Genomic DNA, 15,857 nt, shown 5'->3' on the forward strand with positions numbered 1-15,857 from the left:
TGATCATGTGACTTACATTTTGTCTCAGTTTCCTCAGCTGTAAAATGGAGATGATAATAGGGTCATTGTGAGGATCAAATGAGATAATATTTGTCAAGTGTTTAGCACAGTGCCTGGCCCATAGTGTTGTTGTTCAGTAGTTTTTTTAGTTGTGTTCAATTCTTTGTGATCCCATATGTGGTTTTCTTGGCAAAGATACTGGAGTGGTTTGCCATTTCCTTCTCCAGTTCATTTTACAGATGGGGAAACTAAGGCAAATGGGGATGAGTTACTTACCCAGGGTCACACAGCTAGTCTGAGGTCAGATATGAACTCAGGAAGATGAGTCTTCCTGACTCCAGGCTTGGCACTTTAATCACTGCACTGTCTAGCTACCCACTGGCACAAAATAAAAGTTGAATAAATGCTTGTTGCTTCTCTCCCTTCTTCTAAGAGTGAGCCCACTTTCCCCAGAGACTGCAGTGGTATTGAGGACAATGTGCCTCCGAAGTGTTGGGAGAGCATATCTGTATTTTTGTTTTTGCTATATCTTCAAAATAAACATCTCTTTTAAAAAGTTAATTGATGTTAATTATTTAAAGGGAACTGGGCTGTTATTGACACCTAACAGTGGAGGAAATAACTGGCAAGGTCCCAAGCACAAAGCAATAGAGAACAGGCACCTCCAAACCTGCTAGGGTATTCTCAGAACTCTGGGAGAACAATATATATGTCCTAGTTATGGGATAGTGAGCCAAAGCTCATTTACAGAGAGATAGTTTTCAGTTTTTCAAAGCTCTGTCGTTAGTAGGACACTCTCACTCGGCCTTACAGTGAGGAAGGGAAGGGTATTTCATTCCTCTTTATACTCCAGCAGCAAGGGTCATTGCATTTACATGGCAGCAAGAATGCATACCTGCCTAGGCAAACCTGGGATTTCCTGAGAAACAGATGTTTCTATCCTTAAGAGTAGCCTTGTGATTTTGAGAGGTTTGAGAGAAGAGAAGAGCACCATTGCCAGAAGAATCTGCAGCTAAGAATACTCATGAGTCATACATGGCTGATTGAAAGATTGAAGGGTTGGGAGTTATCTGAACAGGACAGGTCAATAAGAAGAATCTGTTGAACAGAACCACGGAATTGTTTTTACTTCCTGGGAGAGTCTAATAGGAGTAATAAGTTCCTGCTTTATGTTTTATTTATCGAACTACACTTAAGTCTTTGGTGTTTTAAGCATTTCTTTTGAGAAGGAAAAAATAAACAGCTGTCCTGTGCCTGATTTGGTACCTAGAAGGAACCTAGTTAATCCCTTTTAATGACCTTTTAATGACATGAGCCCTAAATTCAAAGACAGAGATTTTCCCAGAATTTCCAGGTAGGGGCAATGAACCAGAGAATTCAAGGAAAAGCCTTACACCTTCTCTTTGGGGTCAGATTCAGCCTAAAGAATGAATCTAAGTCTATTTGAGCCCAAGAGACCTTTTTGTAAGTAGGTGCTTTCTGGGACATGTGTAACATATAAATGTATGCATATCAACAAACACTTGTGTAATACACAGCAAGGGAAATTGGGTTCTAATTCCACTTGTAATTACCCATTTATTCTTAGATAAGACCTTCTGGGCTTCATTTTTTTTTTCCTGTGTGGTTGGCTTTCTGTTACCTCAAGGATCAAATACAAAATCCTCTGTTTGGTGTTCAAAGCCCATTTACAACCCATTATAATCCCCTTCCCTTCCTTCCAGTCTTATTATACCCAATTCCTTCCATTTACTTTTCAATCCAGTGACTTAAGTATCTTTGCTGTTCCTCCAATAAGATACCCCATCTGGAATGCTCTCCTTCCTCATCTCTACTTCCTGGCTTTCTTCAAGTCTCAACTAAAATCCCATCTTCTACAGGAAGTCTTTCCCAATTCCTCTTCATTCTAGTCTCTTTTCTCTTTTAATTATTTCCTATTTTTCCTGTATACAGCTCAATTGTACAGATTTGTATCTATGTTATTAGTTTGTGAGCTTTGCCTCTTTTTGTATACTCAGCACTTAGCACAATGCCCGACACAAAGTAGATCCCTAATCAATGTGTATTGACTGACTGACTTGATGACTTCTTGGATCCCATCCAGCTCTAACATTATACAATGTCAGAAATCAACTGTGACCCCAGAAACACATTCAATTCACAGAAGCATAAATTTAGAATTGGAGTATTCAAGACATCTACTTTCTGCTAGGAACTATCTGGGATTCCCAAGTAAAGTAGCAGAGTTTCATTGGTTCATAGAATGTTAAGTAAGTGCTGGAAGGGTCTCTGGGGATCACTTAATCCAGGGGCTCTTGACGTTGAGCTTGTTCCTTTTCATATTTTGATAACTATTATTTCAATATAATTGTTTCCTTTGTGATCCTATGCATGTATTGTGCGCATTTTAAAACACTATTATGAGAAGGGAGCCATAGGCCTTACCAGACTACCAAATGGATGGGTCTATGCCACACACACAAAAGAATAAGAAGTCCTGCTCTTGTCCAACTCCATTTTACAAATGGGGAAACTGAGGCTCAGAAAGGAAACGTGATTACACAGCTAGCAAGGGGTGGAATTTCGAGTCTTTAAATTCTAAGTTAGAAGGTACTGGGAGGAAAGAGAAAAGAATACAAAGGGGGAAACATAACAGTAAAATTTTATTTAATAAAGACTGAAGAAATTATTTTGGGTTGAAGTCCTTTGCATGAGACAGGGCTGAGCTGCTGTGAACCATGAGTACTACCCAAGCAGCAACTTTGCAGTCTGGAATCACGTTCTTTTCTTTTCTTTCTTTCCTTACTTCCTTTTCCCTTTCTCTTTTTTTCCTTCTTTCTGTCTTTTCTTTCTTTAACATCCACTTCAGCAGGCTTCATACGTTCCCGGAACTATAGAGTCAACAGTCTGCGGACGTGGGGGGAAATAAAACCGGAAGGGACCTGTCCCACAGCATTCACCGTTTTCACACCACAGGTGTGGGCGGTGATTCTTTTCTCGGCTGCCTCGCCTTTTAGGGCCATCTCCGAACCGGAGGCGAGCCATCTCCGAACCGGAGGCGAGCCATCTCCGAACCGGAGGCGAGCCTGCTCCGCGCTTCCGGCTCCTCTTTTCGGCCTGGTTCTCTCATGAGGAAGCCAGAACACGTCAGTCGCCGAGGGACGTTTTAGGAAGGCGCACCCGGCTTCGCTTCCGGTGTCTCCCGGTAGTTTCCCCCGGCGCACGTGGGTTCCCGAGAAGTTTGGGGCGGGCAGGGGGCGTCGCACGCGTGGACTGTGAGGTCGAGTGGGGACGGCGAGCCCTGGCGGCGACATCGACGTCATCATGGTGAGCACGCGCAGGGTGGGGTGAGGGAGGATGTGGGATGGGGCGCTCTGCCCCCGGCGGGGCGGCGGGGAAAGGGAACTTTCGGAGCAAGTGCAGGGAGGCGGGGCGTCCACTCAGAAGTCCGAGTTCGGACCCTCGCGGCGTCCCGGAACACCCTGGAGCGGCTCCGAGAGTGATTGAGATTGGGGTCCCGCCACACCTTCTAGTTAGCCCCGGGCCCGACATACTGTAGGCGCTTAATGGATGCTTGTTGCCTTGACCTTCGACATTTCACTTAGCTCCCTCACCTCAAAAGGTCATTAAGCCCAACTTTGCAGAAGGGGAAACTGAGGCCCAGAGGGAAGTGTCCGGAAGCAGAAAGCTAATTAGTGGGACTAGAACCCAGGTTCCTTTGCGCCTTGCTTCAGTGTGGTCTATACGGGTGTGTTGCTGCATGTTTGTTACTTTCTGAGCCTCAGCTTTCTCATCTGTTAAATGGGTGTAATAATAGGAAGTCATCAGGTATTTATTGAGTGCTTCCCCTGTGCCAGCCCTCAGCCTCCACCTGGCACTTTGTAGGTGCTTAATAAATGTTAGTTGACTGACTGCCAGGACCTGCGTTACATGCTGGGATACCTGTATGTAGCTTGCTTCGTATATATTTGCATGTTGTCTTCCTCATTAGATTGTAAGATTCTTGAGGGCTGGGACCTGTCTTTTGCCTCTCTTTGTATCCTTAGCGCATAGCATAGTGTTTGGCTATAGTAGGAGCTTTTCCTCCCAACCCCTATTTGAAGGTAGTTCATAGGCTAATGGGCCTTTTCTAGCCAAGGTCTTTTAACTGGTCTCGGTTTGACTGAGGTAGGGCTCTTTCAGTGTTTAAATCTTAGTAAAAAAAAATGAGGTAAAGAATGGTTTCTTTAAAAAAAAAAAAAAGATCTGGGAGGGTTTATGGCCAAAACAGAAACAATTGTTATTTACATTCTTTCTGAGCCAATCAGGGTCCAAACTGTGACCAAGTAGGGCTTGGTCTGGGACCAGAGTGATTTGGGATTAAGACTTGGTGTTTAAGAGAAAAAGCAAAACAAAAGTAAAAAAAAAAAAAATCACTGCATAGTGGACCTTGTCCAGTTGTACAGATCCATATCTGGCCACTGGACCCACATGGCTCTGGAGGAAAGACTGGTGACTTTGCACTCACTTAAATCCAATTCACTTGCATGTCATGACATCACATCCCTGATGTCATGGTCCTCTTAGAGAATGGAGGACAAACAGCACCTATCTCACAGGGTTATCAGGAGGATTGAATGAGGTGATGCATCTCAACTTTGGTTTCCTTACCTGTTGAGGATATGAGGCTAGGCACAGGTAGGTGGTGCAGTGGATAGAACCTCATGCCTGGAGTCAGGAAGACCTAAGTTCAAATGCTACCTTGGACACCTATTAGTTGTATGACCCTTGGCAAGTCATTTAACCTCTGTTTACCTCAGTTTCCTCATCTGTAAAATGAACGAGATGGCAAACCACTGTAGTATCTTTGCCAAGAAAACCCCAAATGGGGTCATGAAGAGTTGGATGAGACTGAAAATGACTGAACAACAGCAAACATTTATATAGTACCTTCTCTGTGCCAGACACTGTGCTAAGCACTTTACAATTATCTCATTTGAACCTGTGGAAGTAGGTGCTATTATTGTCCTCATTTTACAGGTGAGGAAACTGAGGCAAGTAGAGGTTAAATGACTTACCCAAGGTCACACAGCTAGTAAATGATAATAATGGTGATGATGACAAGGATGATGATGATAGCTGACATTTCTATAGCACTGTGCTTGACACTGTGCAAAGTGCTGTACAATTATTATATCATTTGATCTTCACAACAACCTTGGGAATTAGGTGCTATTGTTGTTCTCATGTTGAGGAAACTCAGGTAAACAAGCCAATTGACTTGCGGAGGGCCACACAGCTAGGATGTATCTGAGGTAGCACTTTAGACCCTGCTATCTGATGAGATGCTAATGATGGAACCCTAAAAGGCCCTGGACTTTCCCAAGGTGGGCCAGGTTCCTGGAGTTTGCCTGGGGCACCTGGCCTTTCCCAGTCCCTTACATTGTGATTTTTGACCCTGCCCCAGTCTTCAATTCTCTGTTACCTCTAACCTAGCCCTGCCCTTTATTGTCTGTTACCTTCAGACCTCCCAGCTTCTCACCAGTAATTCCATCTAGATCTCTTTTCTTTGTGGCCCTGGTCCCCTCCTCTTCTGTTACCTCCCAGTCACCCCATGCTATTGGCCACACTATAAAAAGCTCAGTCTCCTCTACCAAAGGACTCAGATTCCTTAAAGAGTCTGGCCCACTTCTATTGGCAATATAATAAACCTTGTTTCTGCTCAGATTCTTAAAATCTGGCCAATAGCGCAGACTCACTAGGAATCTTGCTCACCCCAGTAGTCGGTGTTTTAATAAACCTTGTGTCTGGCTAAAAGAAGGCTTGGGTTGAATTCATTTGAGGCAAGACCCATGTCATTTGCTCTTGAATTTTGGGGTTCCCAGCACCCTTAGACCTCAACACTATCCACTGCACCACCTGGCTATAGAGTGCTCGAACTGGAGTCAAGAAGATTTGAATTCAAATCCTGCCTCAGACTCTATTTAGCTGTATGAACCTGAACAAGTCACTTACCCTCTGTTACTCAGTTTCCTTAAAAGTAAAATGGGAATATCTCACAGAGTTGTTGTGAGAATTAAATGAGACAATATTTGTAAAGTGCTTAGCATAGTGTTTGGCACATAGTAGGTGCCTACTAAATGCTTTTCCCTTCCTCCACTCCCCCAATTCATCTGTACTCACACAAGGCAGTAACTGTTATAAGCTGAGGCTCACCCCTGTCTTCTGTCCTGAAGATGTGAGTGCCAAATTCCATGCATTTGGAAACTAAGGGCCTCTCTTGCTTTATGGTTTTGTGATGTGGGGCCGGCCAGTCACATCTGTGAACCCCAAACCCCATAAACCAAATCTGAAACAGTTTGCTCTATGAAACAAGTGAAATTGGGGTACACATGTCTACAGTTTAATTTCTCAAAGTGGCTTGACATATATGGGAGTTCAGTCCAAAAGTGAGCCCCCCTCAGGGGGCCAGTTCAGAACTGGCTTGGTTTGGGATTTTGGGGTACAGCCGTTATATGCCCTTTGACGAGTAAGTGTTTCCAAGGGAGTGCCAGTCAACCATGATTGGTCGACATATTAGGAGTGGGTGAGTTCCTTAGATCACTCAAAATCCACAGGGGCCTATATTGCCTGCCATCCAAGGAAATACCACCCCCAGTCTTGGAGTAGATAAAATCAATTTATGCCTGGTTTGGAGTTTGACCTAGATAAGAAGATTCAATGTAGTCTCACTATCAGAGATATCCTTCCGAAGAATTTTGAAGCACTAGCTGGCAGGGGGGAGCTCCCAGTCTCCAAGACACATTACCAAGAGAAATCATTTTTAACATACCCTATGGGAATGCTGGAGAGGATGAGGTTAGAATTCCAACCCAGACCTATAACTAACTGGCCCTGGGCCTTTTAACCTCTTTCTTCCTGTGTGAAATGGAGAAAATTTATCAGTATTGTTATCAAGATCAGTGTAAAGATTGAGTGACAACTTATCTAGTGTTATTCTCCCCTCAGGGACTCCATTTTCTCACCTTTAGAATAAGATCAGTTTTAATGGCTCTCAATGCTTCCTTGCTTTGGCTCCCAGAATCCTTAGACTCCAGATATAAATATCACTTTTGTTATATATTAGCTGCACCTTTGACAACTTGAATCTTTACCTTCATACCTCCAGCAGCTGGCACAGAGTAGACGATAAACCTTTGTGAGAAATTGAAGTAGGTGAGCATCTATGTATCTCAGTTAGAGTATTAAAATAATAAAGCTCAGTTTGTGGAGTGCTGTGAAAGGGATGACAAATGCTGAGATTTGTGGAGATCTGACTTCTCATCTTGAGTTTTCCTCTAGTCTTGCCTAAGTCACTGTCATTAGAGAATTGTGAGGTCTTCTAGTTCAGCTTCCATTCCCTAAGGCACATACTGGTGAAGGTATCTGCTTGAGTTCTTGAGTTGAAACCATACTTCAAATTGCAGTTTTTCTACTGGTCCATGGAGTTGTTGAACAGAAAGGACCTTTGGGGGCTCAGTGTGTCCCTCTGGTTTGAACAAGAATAGACCTGTTACTGCTGCCATCATCCAAGGGAATGGTGTTAGAAAACTGGGGGTCATGATTTTTTTGCGGGTGTGTCTCACCTCTGATCTTCAGAGAAATCAAGTCTTCTATTTTCATATTATTTTTCTCTTGAAGACAAATGGTTTTTATAGTGGGTAAAGGAGACCTTAATGGAGAAATTCAGTCAACAAGTATGTATTAAATAACAATGTGAGCAAGCACTGTGCCAGGTGCTGGGAATACAAAGCTGACAAGCTGTGTTTGCCCTCAAGAAGCTCACTGTCTATTGGGAAATTCTCCTAAGGAGTTTGTATTCAGTATACATGGAGAAGTAAGGGGAGAGAGAGACTTAGAAATGTTGATTGGTTGATTCTACTTAACACTTGGTGTCCCCAAAAGTCTTAGTGCAGTTTTAAGCTTCAGTATCTTATGTTTTTTGTTTTTTTTGGCTAAGCAATGGGGTTAAGTGACTTGCCCAGGGTAACACAGCTAGTAAGTGTCAAGTGTCTGAGGCCAGATTTGAACTCAGGTCCACCTGACTCCAGGGCTGGTGCTCTATCCACTGTACCACCTATCTGCCGCTTCAGTAGCTTATATACTTGTTTTTTCCATTTTACTTCTTTCTATTACTTCATTCTTAGTATTTTTATCCCTGTTGCCTAGCAGGCTGTCATTGGCACTTAATAAATGCTTGTTGATTGATTCTAATGGAAGACAAGTACATATAGTATATGCAGAATAAATATAAATGTTAAATAAAGGAATAAATACAAGGTGGTTAGACACAAGGTAGTAGGGTACTAGCAGTTTTGGGGATCAGGAAATGCTTAATGTAGGTGGTGCTTGAGGTGAGTCTTGAGAGAAGAGAGGGATTCTGTGAAGTAGAATTCTAAGTGAGAATACAATCCAGGAATGCGGCATGTCCAGTACAGAGGCATAGAGGTAGAGATGGAGTGTGTGAGGAACAGAAAGCCAGTTTGACCAGATTGAAGTGTGATGGAGGAATAATACACAGTATGGTAGGAAAGATGGGTTGGAGTCTGGTTATAAAGGACTTCAGAGCTAAATAGAGTTTATATTTTATCTTAGAGGTAATAGATTGGGGTTTATTGAGTAGGATGGTGACATGGTCACATATGCAGTAAAGAAAAATAACCTTGGCAGCTGTGTGGAAGCACAGATTGGAGAAGAGAGACTGACAGCTAGGAGATTAATAGTCCAGGTGAGACCAATGAGGAGGCTATTGCACTAGTCTAGGTGACAGAGCCTGGAATTAAAACTGATTTCTCTGGGAGTGGGAAGGAGAGAACACGTGATGGGGATAAAAATCAACCCTTTTCATATGACTGGATGGGGGGTGCAGTCTGAGGAAAATGGAAGAGTGGAGAATGACTCTAAGGTTGCAAATCAGGGGGATTGGAGAGAATGCCCATGGCCTCAACTGAAACAAGGAGATTTGGAGGAAGGCTGGATTTAGTGAAGAAGATGGTGATGTATTGGGATTCAGAAGCTTCTGTCTAGATAGAGATGTAGGCAGTTGGTGTAAGTAGAACTTAGGGATGATATTAAAGATGGGTATGTAGTTTTGGGAGCTGTCTGCATTGTGGCCTGTGAGGACTGAGGACATATATGAGAGAGAGAGACAGAGAATGCATAGGAGGAGAAGGCCCAAGATGGAGCTCTGGGGGATACTGAGGCTTAGGAGAAAATTCATGGATGTTGACCCTGTAAAGTAGGTCAGGAAAGTAGTCAGTCAGTTAGCATTTATTAATTATACATTTACTATGTGCCAGGCACTGTTCTAAGTGTTGGGGTTATAAAGAGAGTTATTTCTCTCACAGATCTCATAATCTGAGGGGGAGGCAACATTCAAAAAACTGTGTACAAACAAGATGTATATGGGGATAATCTCTGAGGGAAAGCACCAAGACTAAGGAGGGCTGGATCAGACTTCTTGCAGAAGTTGGAATTTTGGCTGAGATTTAAAGGAAGTCAGGAAGCAGAGATGAGAGGGAGAGAATCCTGGGTATTGGGGGATAGCCTGTAAAATTGCCCAGAGTTGGGACATATGGAGTATTTTGTACAGGAGCAGCAGGGAGGCCATTGTCAATGGATAGCAGAGTTCTTTTGGGTTGGGGGGAGAGGGGAGAAGAGTTGGAAGGAATAAGAGGACTGGAAAAGTGGGGGATTGGGTGAATCATCTATCAAAAGATAGTTTGAGGGGAGTGAAGAAGGCAAGTCAACACATTTTAAGGATTGATAGGGCCTGGGACTGTTTCTGGACAGAAGAAAAGGAGAATATGAAGATAAAAGAAAGGAGTATGGATGACTGAAAGTTGCAGGCTTTCTGAGGAGATGCTGGGGGAAGCAAGCAAGTAGAAGACTTAACTTTGTCTAGGAGAAAGGCTGATTCATTTGAGATGGGAACAGAGGAGCTGAGAAAGCAAGATAACTTCGGGTGGTTTTGAAGTATTGGGGAGGGAAGAGAAATTCATTGTGGTTGGTCTCTTGTGTTCTTGGGATAGTAGGACTTGAGGTTCTCCAGTAACCTGGAGGAGGTTGCTATATGTGTATGGAGAATGTAGAATGTTGGTACCCTGAAGACAGGGTTGTTTTTGTTTCTGCCTTTATATCCCTAGGGCTCAACATTTAGTAAATGCCTGGCCTTATTATTATAGCCTTAATAAATGGAGGCTGAATTGAATTGAAGGAAAGAGACTGGATTTGGAATAGTAACTGTTGTGAATATCATAGAAAGTTAATCACAGAAGCATAAAAGAATTTCTATGGAGCACTGAGGAACCAGCTGAGATTAGTTAGCATATGTTTGTATTGGAAACAGATGTCCACAGGTGTTTGACTTCCAGCATTAGGAGAGTAGGAGCAGAGAAGGCAGATGGTGGGCAAAATGCAGGATTGGGTTTTGGCGAGATATGAAGAGTAGTAGGAAAAGGTAGCAAGGGAATCAAGAGGAGAGCAGAGCTTAGAGTAGAAATGATTATAACCTTGGGATTAGGACTGCAGAAGGAGAGAAAGTGAGGCCAGAAAGCAGGAGAGATGAATATTGAGAGCAGAAGTGGGCTCGGTGCCTGGGGGGTTGAGGGGAAAGAGGGGTCAAAATCAGGATGGACACTAGGATTGGGAAGAATGAGATTCAGTGAGTGATGGAAGGATTGGTGGTAACAACTTCCTATCATTCAAGAGAGGAATTTCAGGGTTCTGAATCATGAAGGGAGAATTTTTATGGGTGATGGTAAGGTCGAGGAAGGGCATGACTATCCCTGTGTTGGGCTGAAATGGAGTGAAGATGCAGGTCAAGAGAGTTGGGATTGATGATATGAGAGGCCAGAATATTTGAAGAATGTGTGCTTGTAGACTGAAGTCCATGTGAATGAGGGCATGGGTTAAGGTGGAGAAACAGAATGAGAGTAGGGTCCTGAACTTCTTTAGAAAGGCTAGGGAATGACCTCAGGGCAGGTAAATTGCTATAGCCAGGATCTGGAAGGGATGAAAGACTTTTAAAGTAACACTCAAAGGAGGGGAGGTTGCTAAGTGATGTTAGTGGATGGGCCAGTGGAAAACCAAAAGAGGATGTGAGAGGAGTATCAACTACCAGGCAAGTATGGTGGTCAGTCAATCTCTAGGATCATAGATTTAGAGGTGGGGAGCCTGTTTGGGGAGTTATTTTTCAGGGAGTGGATAATATGGAAGGTGTATGAGGTGAAGAGATCAATTAATAGGCATTTAAGCACTGACAAAGTACCAGGTCCAGATGCTAAGTGGTAGATAAAGGACAAAAGGAAGTTTATTATTCAATGTGATTTCAGAGGGCAAAGTGTTTTAGAGCATGAAGAATAGGATTGGAATAGATGAGAGAAGAGGGTATTTTTCTCCTAATTCACAGGTATTAGGAGAGGAGGTAGTGGGAATTTGCTAGCCATCGGATGGAGAAATTAAGCAGTTTAATAAGCATTTAGCGAGTGCCTACTAGGTAGAAGGTATTGGACAAACTGACAAAAATAAAACTGCCTCTGTCTCAAGGAGCTTATGTTCTTCTGAGGGGATGCAACATGGATGCAGATAAGTAAATGTATCCAAAATAAATACAAAGTAGTTAAGGGGATGCACTAATAGCTGGAATAATCAGGAAAGACCTCAATGTCAGCTCCACTGAACCTTAGAAGGTGCTTCTAAGCAGTCCCTCTGTCACACAGCTGTCAATAATCTTTCAAATGTTAAGAGGTGGAGGCAAGATGCAATACTGGGTGGACCTCAGGAGAGAGGTGAGGACTGGAAATGTAGATTTGGGATTCATCTTCATAGAGATAATAGTTCAGCCAGTGGGAGATGAAGTTGCAGAGTGAGAGAAAGGAATACTTAGGACATAACCCCTGAGGTAAGCCCGCATACAGGGGCTGGGACGTTGAGAAGTACCATTTGAAAGGGAGCGTGGTATTAGAATCAGAGACTCATAATAGTTTTCATTCAAACATCAGGAGGGCAGTGGGGAGTAGATATCTGGTGATCTGATCTCTGGGGCCTCTCTGAGAATACCCTGTATGTGGAACTTGAACTTGGCTCCCAGGCTGGGGTTCTGAGTCTCTATCATGTCCTTCTGACTTCCAGAAGCTCAAGACCTCTGGGGGTAATTCTTCAGTGGAGGCCCTTGTGTGCCTCAGGCTCCAAGAGGCTATTTCATCTTATCTTGAGAACTTGATTTCACTTGCCATTTTGCACTGTGTGCCTGAAGTTGGTTGCATGATCTTGGTTAGAGAGGTAGAGTGTTTATCTGTGACATTGTTCCTGAATGTGGCTGCCTCTGGATTCCTCTGATATCTCTATGATCAGTAGTTCTCTAAGCTTGATTTAAAAAAAAAAAAAGCCCCTATTTCACCATACAGGTGTCGTAGTGACAGCTTGGTGATTCAGGTGAAATGCTGTAGGGCCCCCCCCCCCCCCCCCGTTTCTGGCTATCCCTTGAGGTGGCTTCGTACTTCAGAATATTTGCTTCTTATTTTGTGTGCTGGCAGTGCCACCTGACACACAAACACCTGAGATTACAACTATTGTCATTCCCTGTTTGCTGCCCTGGGAATCAGGATAACAAAACCTGGAATCTTTCCTCAAACAGTTAAATTGAGGAGGAAGGAATTAGCTGCAAATTGTTTTCCCACACTTATTTTATACAGCACTCCTTTAGGATACTTTACATTCCAGCAAAACTAAAAAGTGATGAGGAAAAACTAAGAGCTACCAAGTACTCTAGGAAAATTTGAGGAGGAGGAGAACTTTCATCTGGGGGAATCGGAGAAGGCTCAATGGAGAAAGTTAAGGCATAGATGAATAGTGTGCATTCCTGGTGTGGGGAACGGCCTGCGTGGACACACAGAGGAGGAGGGAGGACTTGGAAGATTCAATTTGGAGAATAATTGGTAGTTAAATTTGGCTGAATCTGAAGGGAAATAGCATGCAATAAATCCAGAAGGGCAGTTTGCAACCAGCTTGGGCAAGGCCTATCCTGCTAAGCTGCAGAGTGTGTATAATATGCTAGCAGCCATAGGGACTTACTGAAGGTTTCTGGACAGAGAAGTCCAGACCTGGTAAGACATGTGCATTTGAAAGATTATTTTGACAGCTGTGTGACAGTTGGATTGAAGCAGAGAGAGACTGGAGGCCGGGAAATCGGGTTAGAAAGCTATTATGGTAGTTTAGCTTAGAGATAATGAGGGCTTGAACTAGGAGAGGGACTTTGTTATCCACTAACGGAAAGAAAGGGATGACAGATGATCATTAGGACATAGAAGCCAAGGTTATTTCTTGTTTGTCCATCCCCTTCATTACTGTAACATGCAAAATTTCAGAATTGGATGTAATCAAATAAATTTGGAAGTTGGAGGAAGGTCAGGTTTAGTGTAGAAGAAGATGAGCTTGGTTTTGGATTGTTGAATTTGTGGTGTTGGTGGGACATGTTAGTTGAGATGCCTGTCCAATAGGCAGTCTGAAATGCAGAAGATTAATTTGTGTGTGTGTGTGTGTGTGTGTGTGTGAGTGTGTGTGAGAGAGTGAGACAGAGAGAAGAGAAGTGAGTCATTTGCAGAGGTGTGATAATTGAACTGATGAGAATGGATGAAATCACCAAGGGAGAAAATGAAGAAAGAGAAGGCAACTTAGAACAGAGCCTTGGGGGACACCCACACTTAGGGGTGGGAGGGTGATGATTAACCAGTCAGTCAACAAGCATTTATTAACCAGCAAAGGAGACCTGGAAGGAGTGTGGTTCAGTGGGTAAGAAGAGAAACAGGAGGAGATGGGTTCAAAGATATAATTGGAAAGATTGGTTTTAATGAGGAGAAAACTAATCCTCCTGATACTGACTGGAGCAGGGGAAAAGAGCATGGGTGAAAACAGCAGATTTGAGGCTTGGAGGAGGATAGTGAGGGAGTTAATGATGGCTAACCTTAATCTCTGTAAAGTTGGAGATAATGTCCTCTGAGAGAGAAGAGGAGAGTTGGGAGACCTGAGGAAAAGATAAAAGTTTGGTACAGTTTCTGTTGGGAATGGGAATATGAAGTCAGTGGGATAGGGATCGGCTATCACTTTATCTGTGATTTTATTGCTATAGAGAATTCCTGGGTGAGGACTTTCCTTCTTATTCAGATTGCAACCTTTGCTTGCAATTTAGAGTCTTTGAGAGTTGCCCTTGAGCCCTGGTGTTAAACTCACATTGAAACAGATACCTTCAGGGCCTTGTAGTGACTTAGAAAACAAATTAACATTACCTATGTGGTGTTTTTACTTATTCTGTTAAATATTTTCTAATTACATTTTAATCTGGTTGCTGGCCCCTGCCAGTTTCACACTTTTGGCCTCAGAGCACTGAGAGTCTAAGTGACGGGCCTGGATCGTAGAGCCAGGACTGTGTCTGAGGTAGAACTTCGAGTCTCCCTGGCCTGGAGACCAGCTCTCTACTCTGCCACAGTGAAGTCAATGAGAGGTGAATAAAAGGATTGCCATGCACAAGTGAAGGCCCAGTTAGGGTTAGTAACATAACACTTTTCCCCCCTCTTCCTGTATCACATGGCCCTGCTACCAGGACCTAGAGTTTGGTCTAGTTCCTTTAGTACAGCAGCTGTTAGTTCCACACATGGTGAGTTAAATTAGCTTTTGTAGACTAATCCATGAGTGAGCCTAACCACCATTTAAAGCATTGATTTTGGGGAAGCAGTTTTCTCAGCTCTCAATAGCCATCTCACTAACAAATTAACTTTTAGAACATGGCCTATTTGGAAGCTGGAGACTAACTCTATTTATCTTGTGTATTGGTAATGGTAAGGCAGATCTTCTGTCTAACTTATGCCTCCCTCCTGGTTAGAGTGCTCTTTTCTTGATTTAGTTTTGTATCTTGATGGAATTCTTTGTGATGAATTTCCTCCAATCTGCTTTAAGAAGATATTTGCCTCTTCCTTGCTGTTTTTTAGCAATATAATTGTCTGTCACCAAAAAGGACAGTATCTGTTGCTGGAACCTTACAAAGTTATTGTTCTTTTAAGTGCTTAGATACCTTATCAGCCCATTCTTTTTTCTGGGCCAAGTCCACGTGACAGAAAATCGTTTTCCTCTGGAGACAAGAAATAAATGGAAGTGGACTTGTTTTGTCATATTGACTTGAGCCATAGGGTTTTGTTACTTTCAAAATACAGATACAGAATAAAAACCGGACTGAGTTAGGAAGTGCTGCACTCTCAGTAACATACCATATTAGTGATACAAATCCAGGATTTTTCGAAAGTTGTTAAAACAGCTATTTCTCTGGGCAAATGAGCATCTTTAGATAAAATGACTTTGATCTCTACAGTAGAGAAACATCTTTTGGTCATTGCAGTATATATGATTTACATTTGTTGGGCTGGAATAAGTTATCTAGTCTGCACAATATCTCTGTATTGCCATTTCAGAAATGACTCTAGAAAAATAATTATCTCTGCTTTTTGTTTTTGAGAATCTCCAGAGATTGGTATTATTTCCTTGGTAAATATTGGGGTCTGATCATGAGGTTTGATGTCCTGTCCTTGGTGGAAATGCTGTCATTTAATATGTGCAATTAATGCACACATTGATTCATCTGTTGTGTCAGTAATGAGGGGTATTATGGTGATAATTTTTTGGGGGGGGTGTGGTTTGAACCATTGATTTTTGTTTGGAAGCTCTTTCCATGAATGGAGATAAGCAACTCTTCAGTATCTTAAGAGGTTAAATGACTTGCCTCCTGGTCACTCAATCAATATCTGTTAAATACAGGACTTGAACCTAGGTTTTTTGACTCCAAGGCAGGC

At 42.8% G+C, this 15,857-nt stretch overlaps 1 protein-coding gene across 1 annotated transcript in view; it reads left to right on the plus strand.

Annotated features, from left to right (window-relative positions):
* The first annotated feature begins 3,238 nt into the window (after positions 1 to 3,238).
* TMA16 (translation machinery associated 16 homolog) overlaps positions 3,239 to 15,857 on the plus strand; it is a 68,548-nt gene continuing 55,929 nt past the window's right edge. Inside the window, exon 1 of the mRNA XM_027866867.1 lies at positions 3,239 to 3,327. Within this exon, the coding sequence (XP_027722668.1) occupies positions 3,325 to 3,327 (3 nt within the window). The 5' untranslated portion in view covers positions 3,239 to 3,324. The remainder of the gene's footprint in view (positions 3,328 to 15,857) is intronic.

The sequence above is a fragment of the Vombatus ursinus genome, unplaced genomic scaffold, assembly GCF_900497805.2.
Source record: "Vombatus ursinus unplaced genomic scaffold, bare-nosed wombat genome assembly UNPS02014784.1, whole genome shotgun sequence".
NCBI classification, from domain to species: Eukaryota; Metazoa; Chordata; class Mammalia; order Diprotodontia; family Vombatidae; genus Vombatus; species Vombatus ursinus.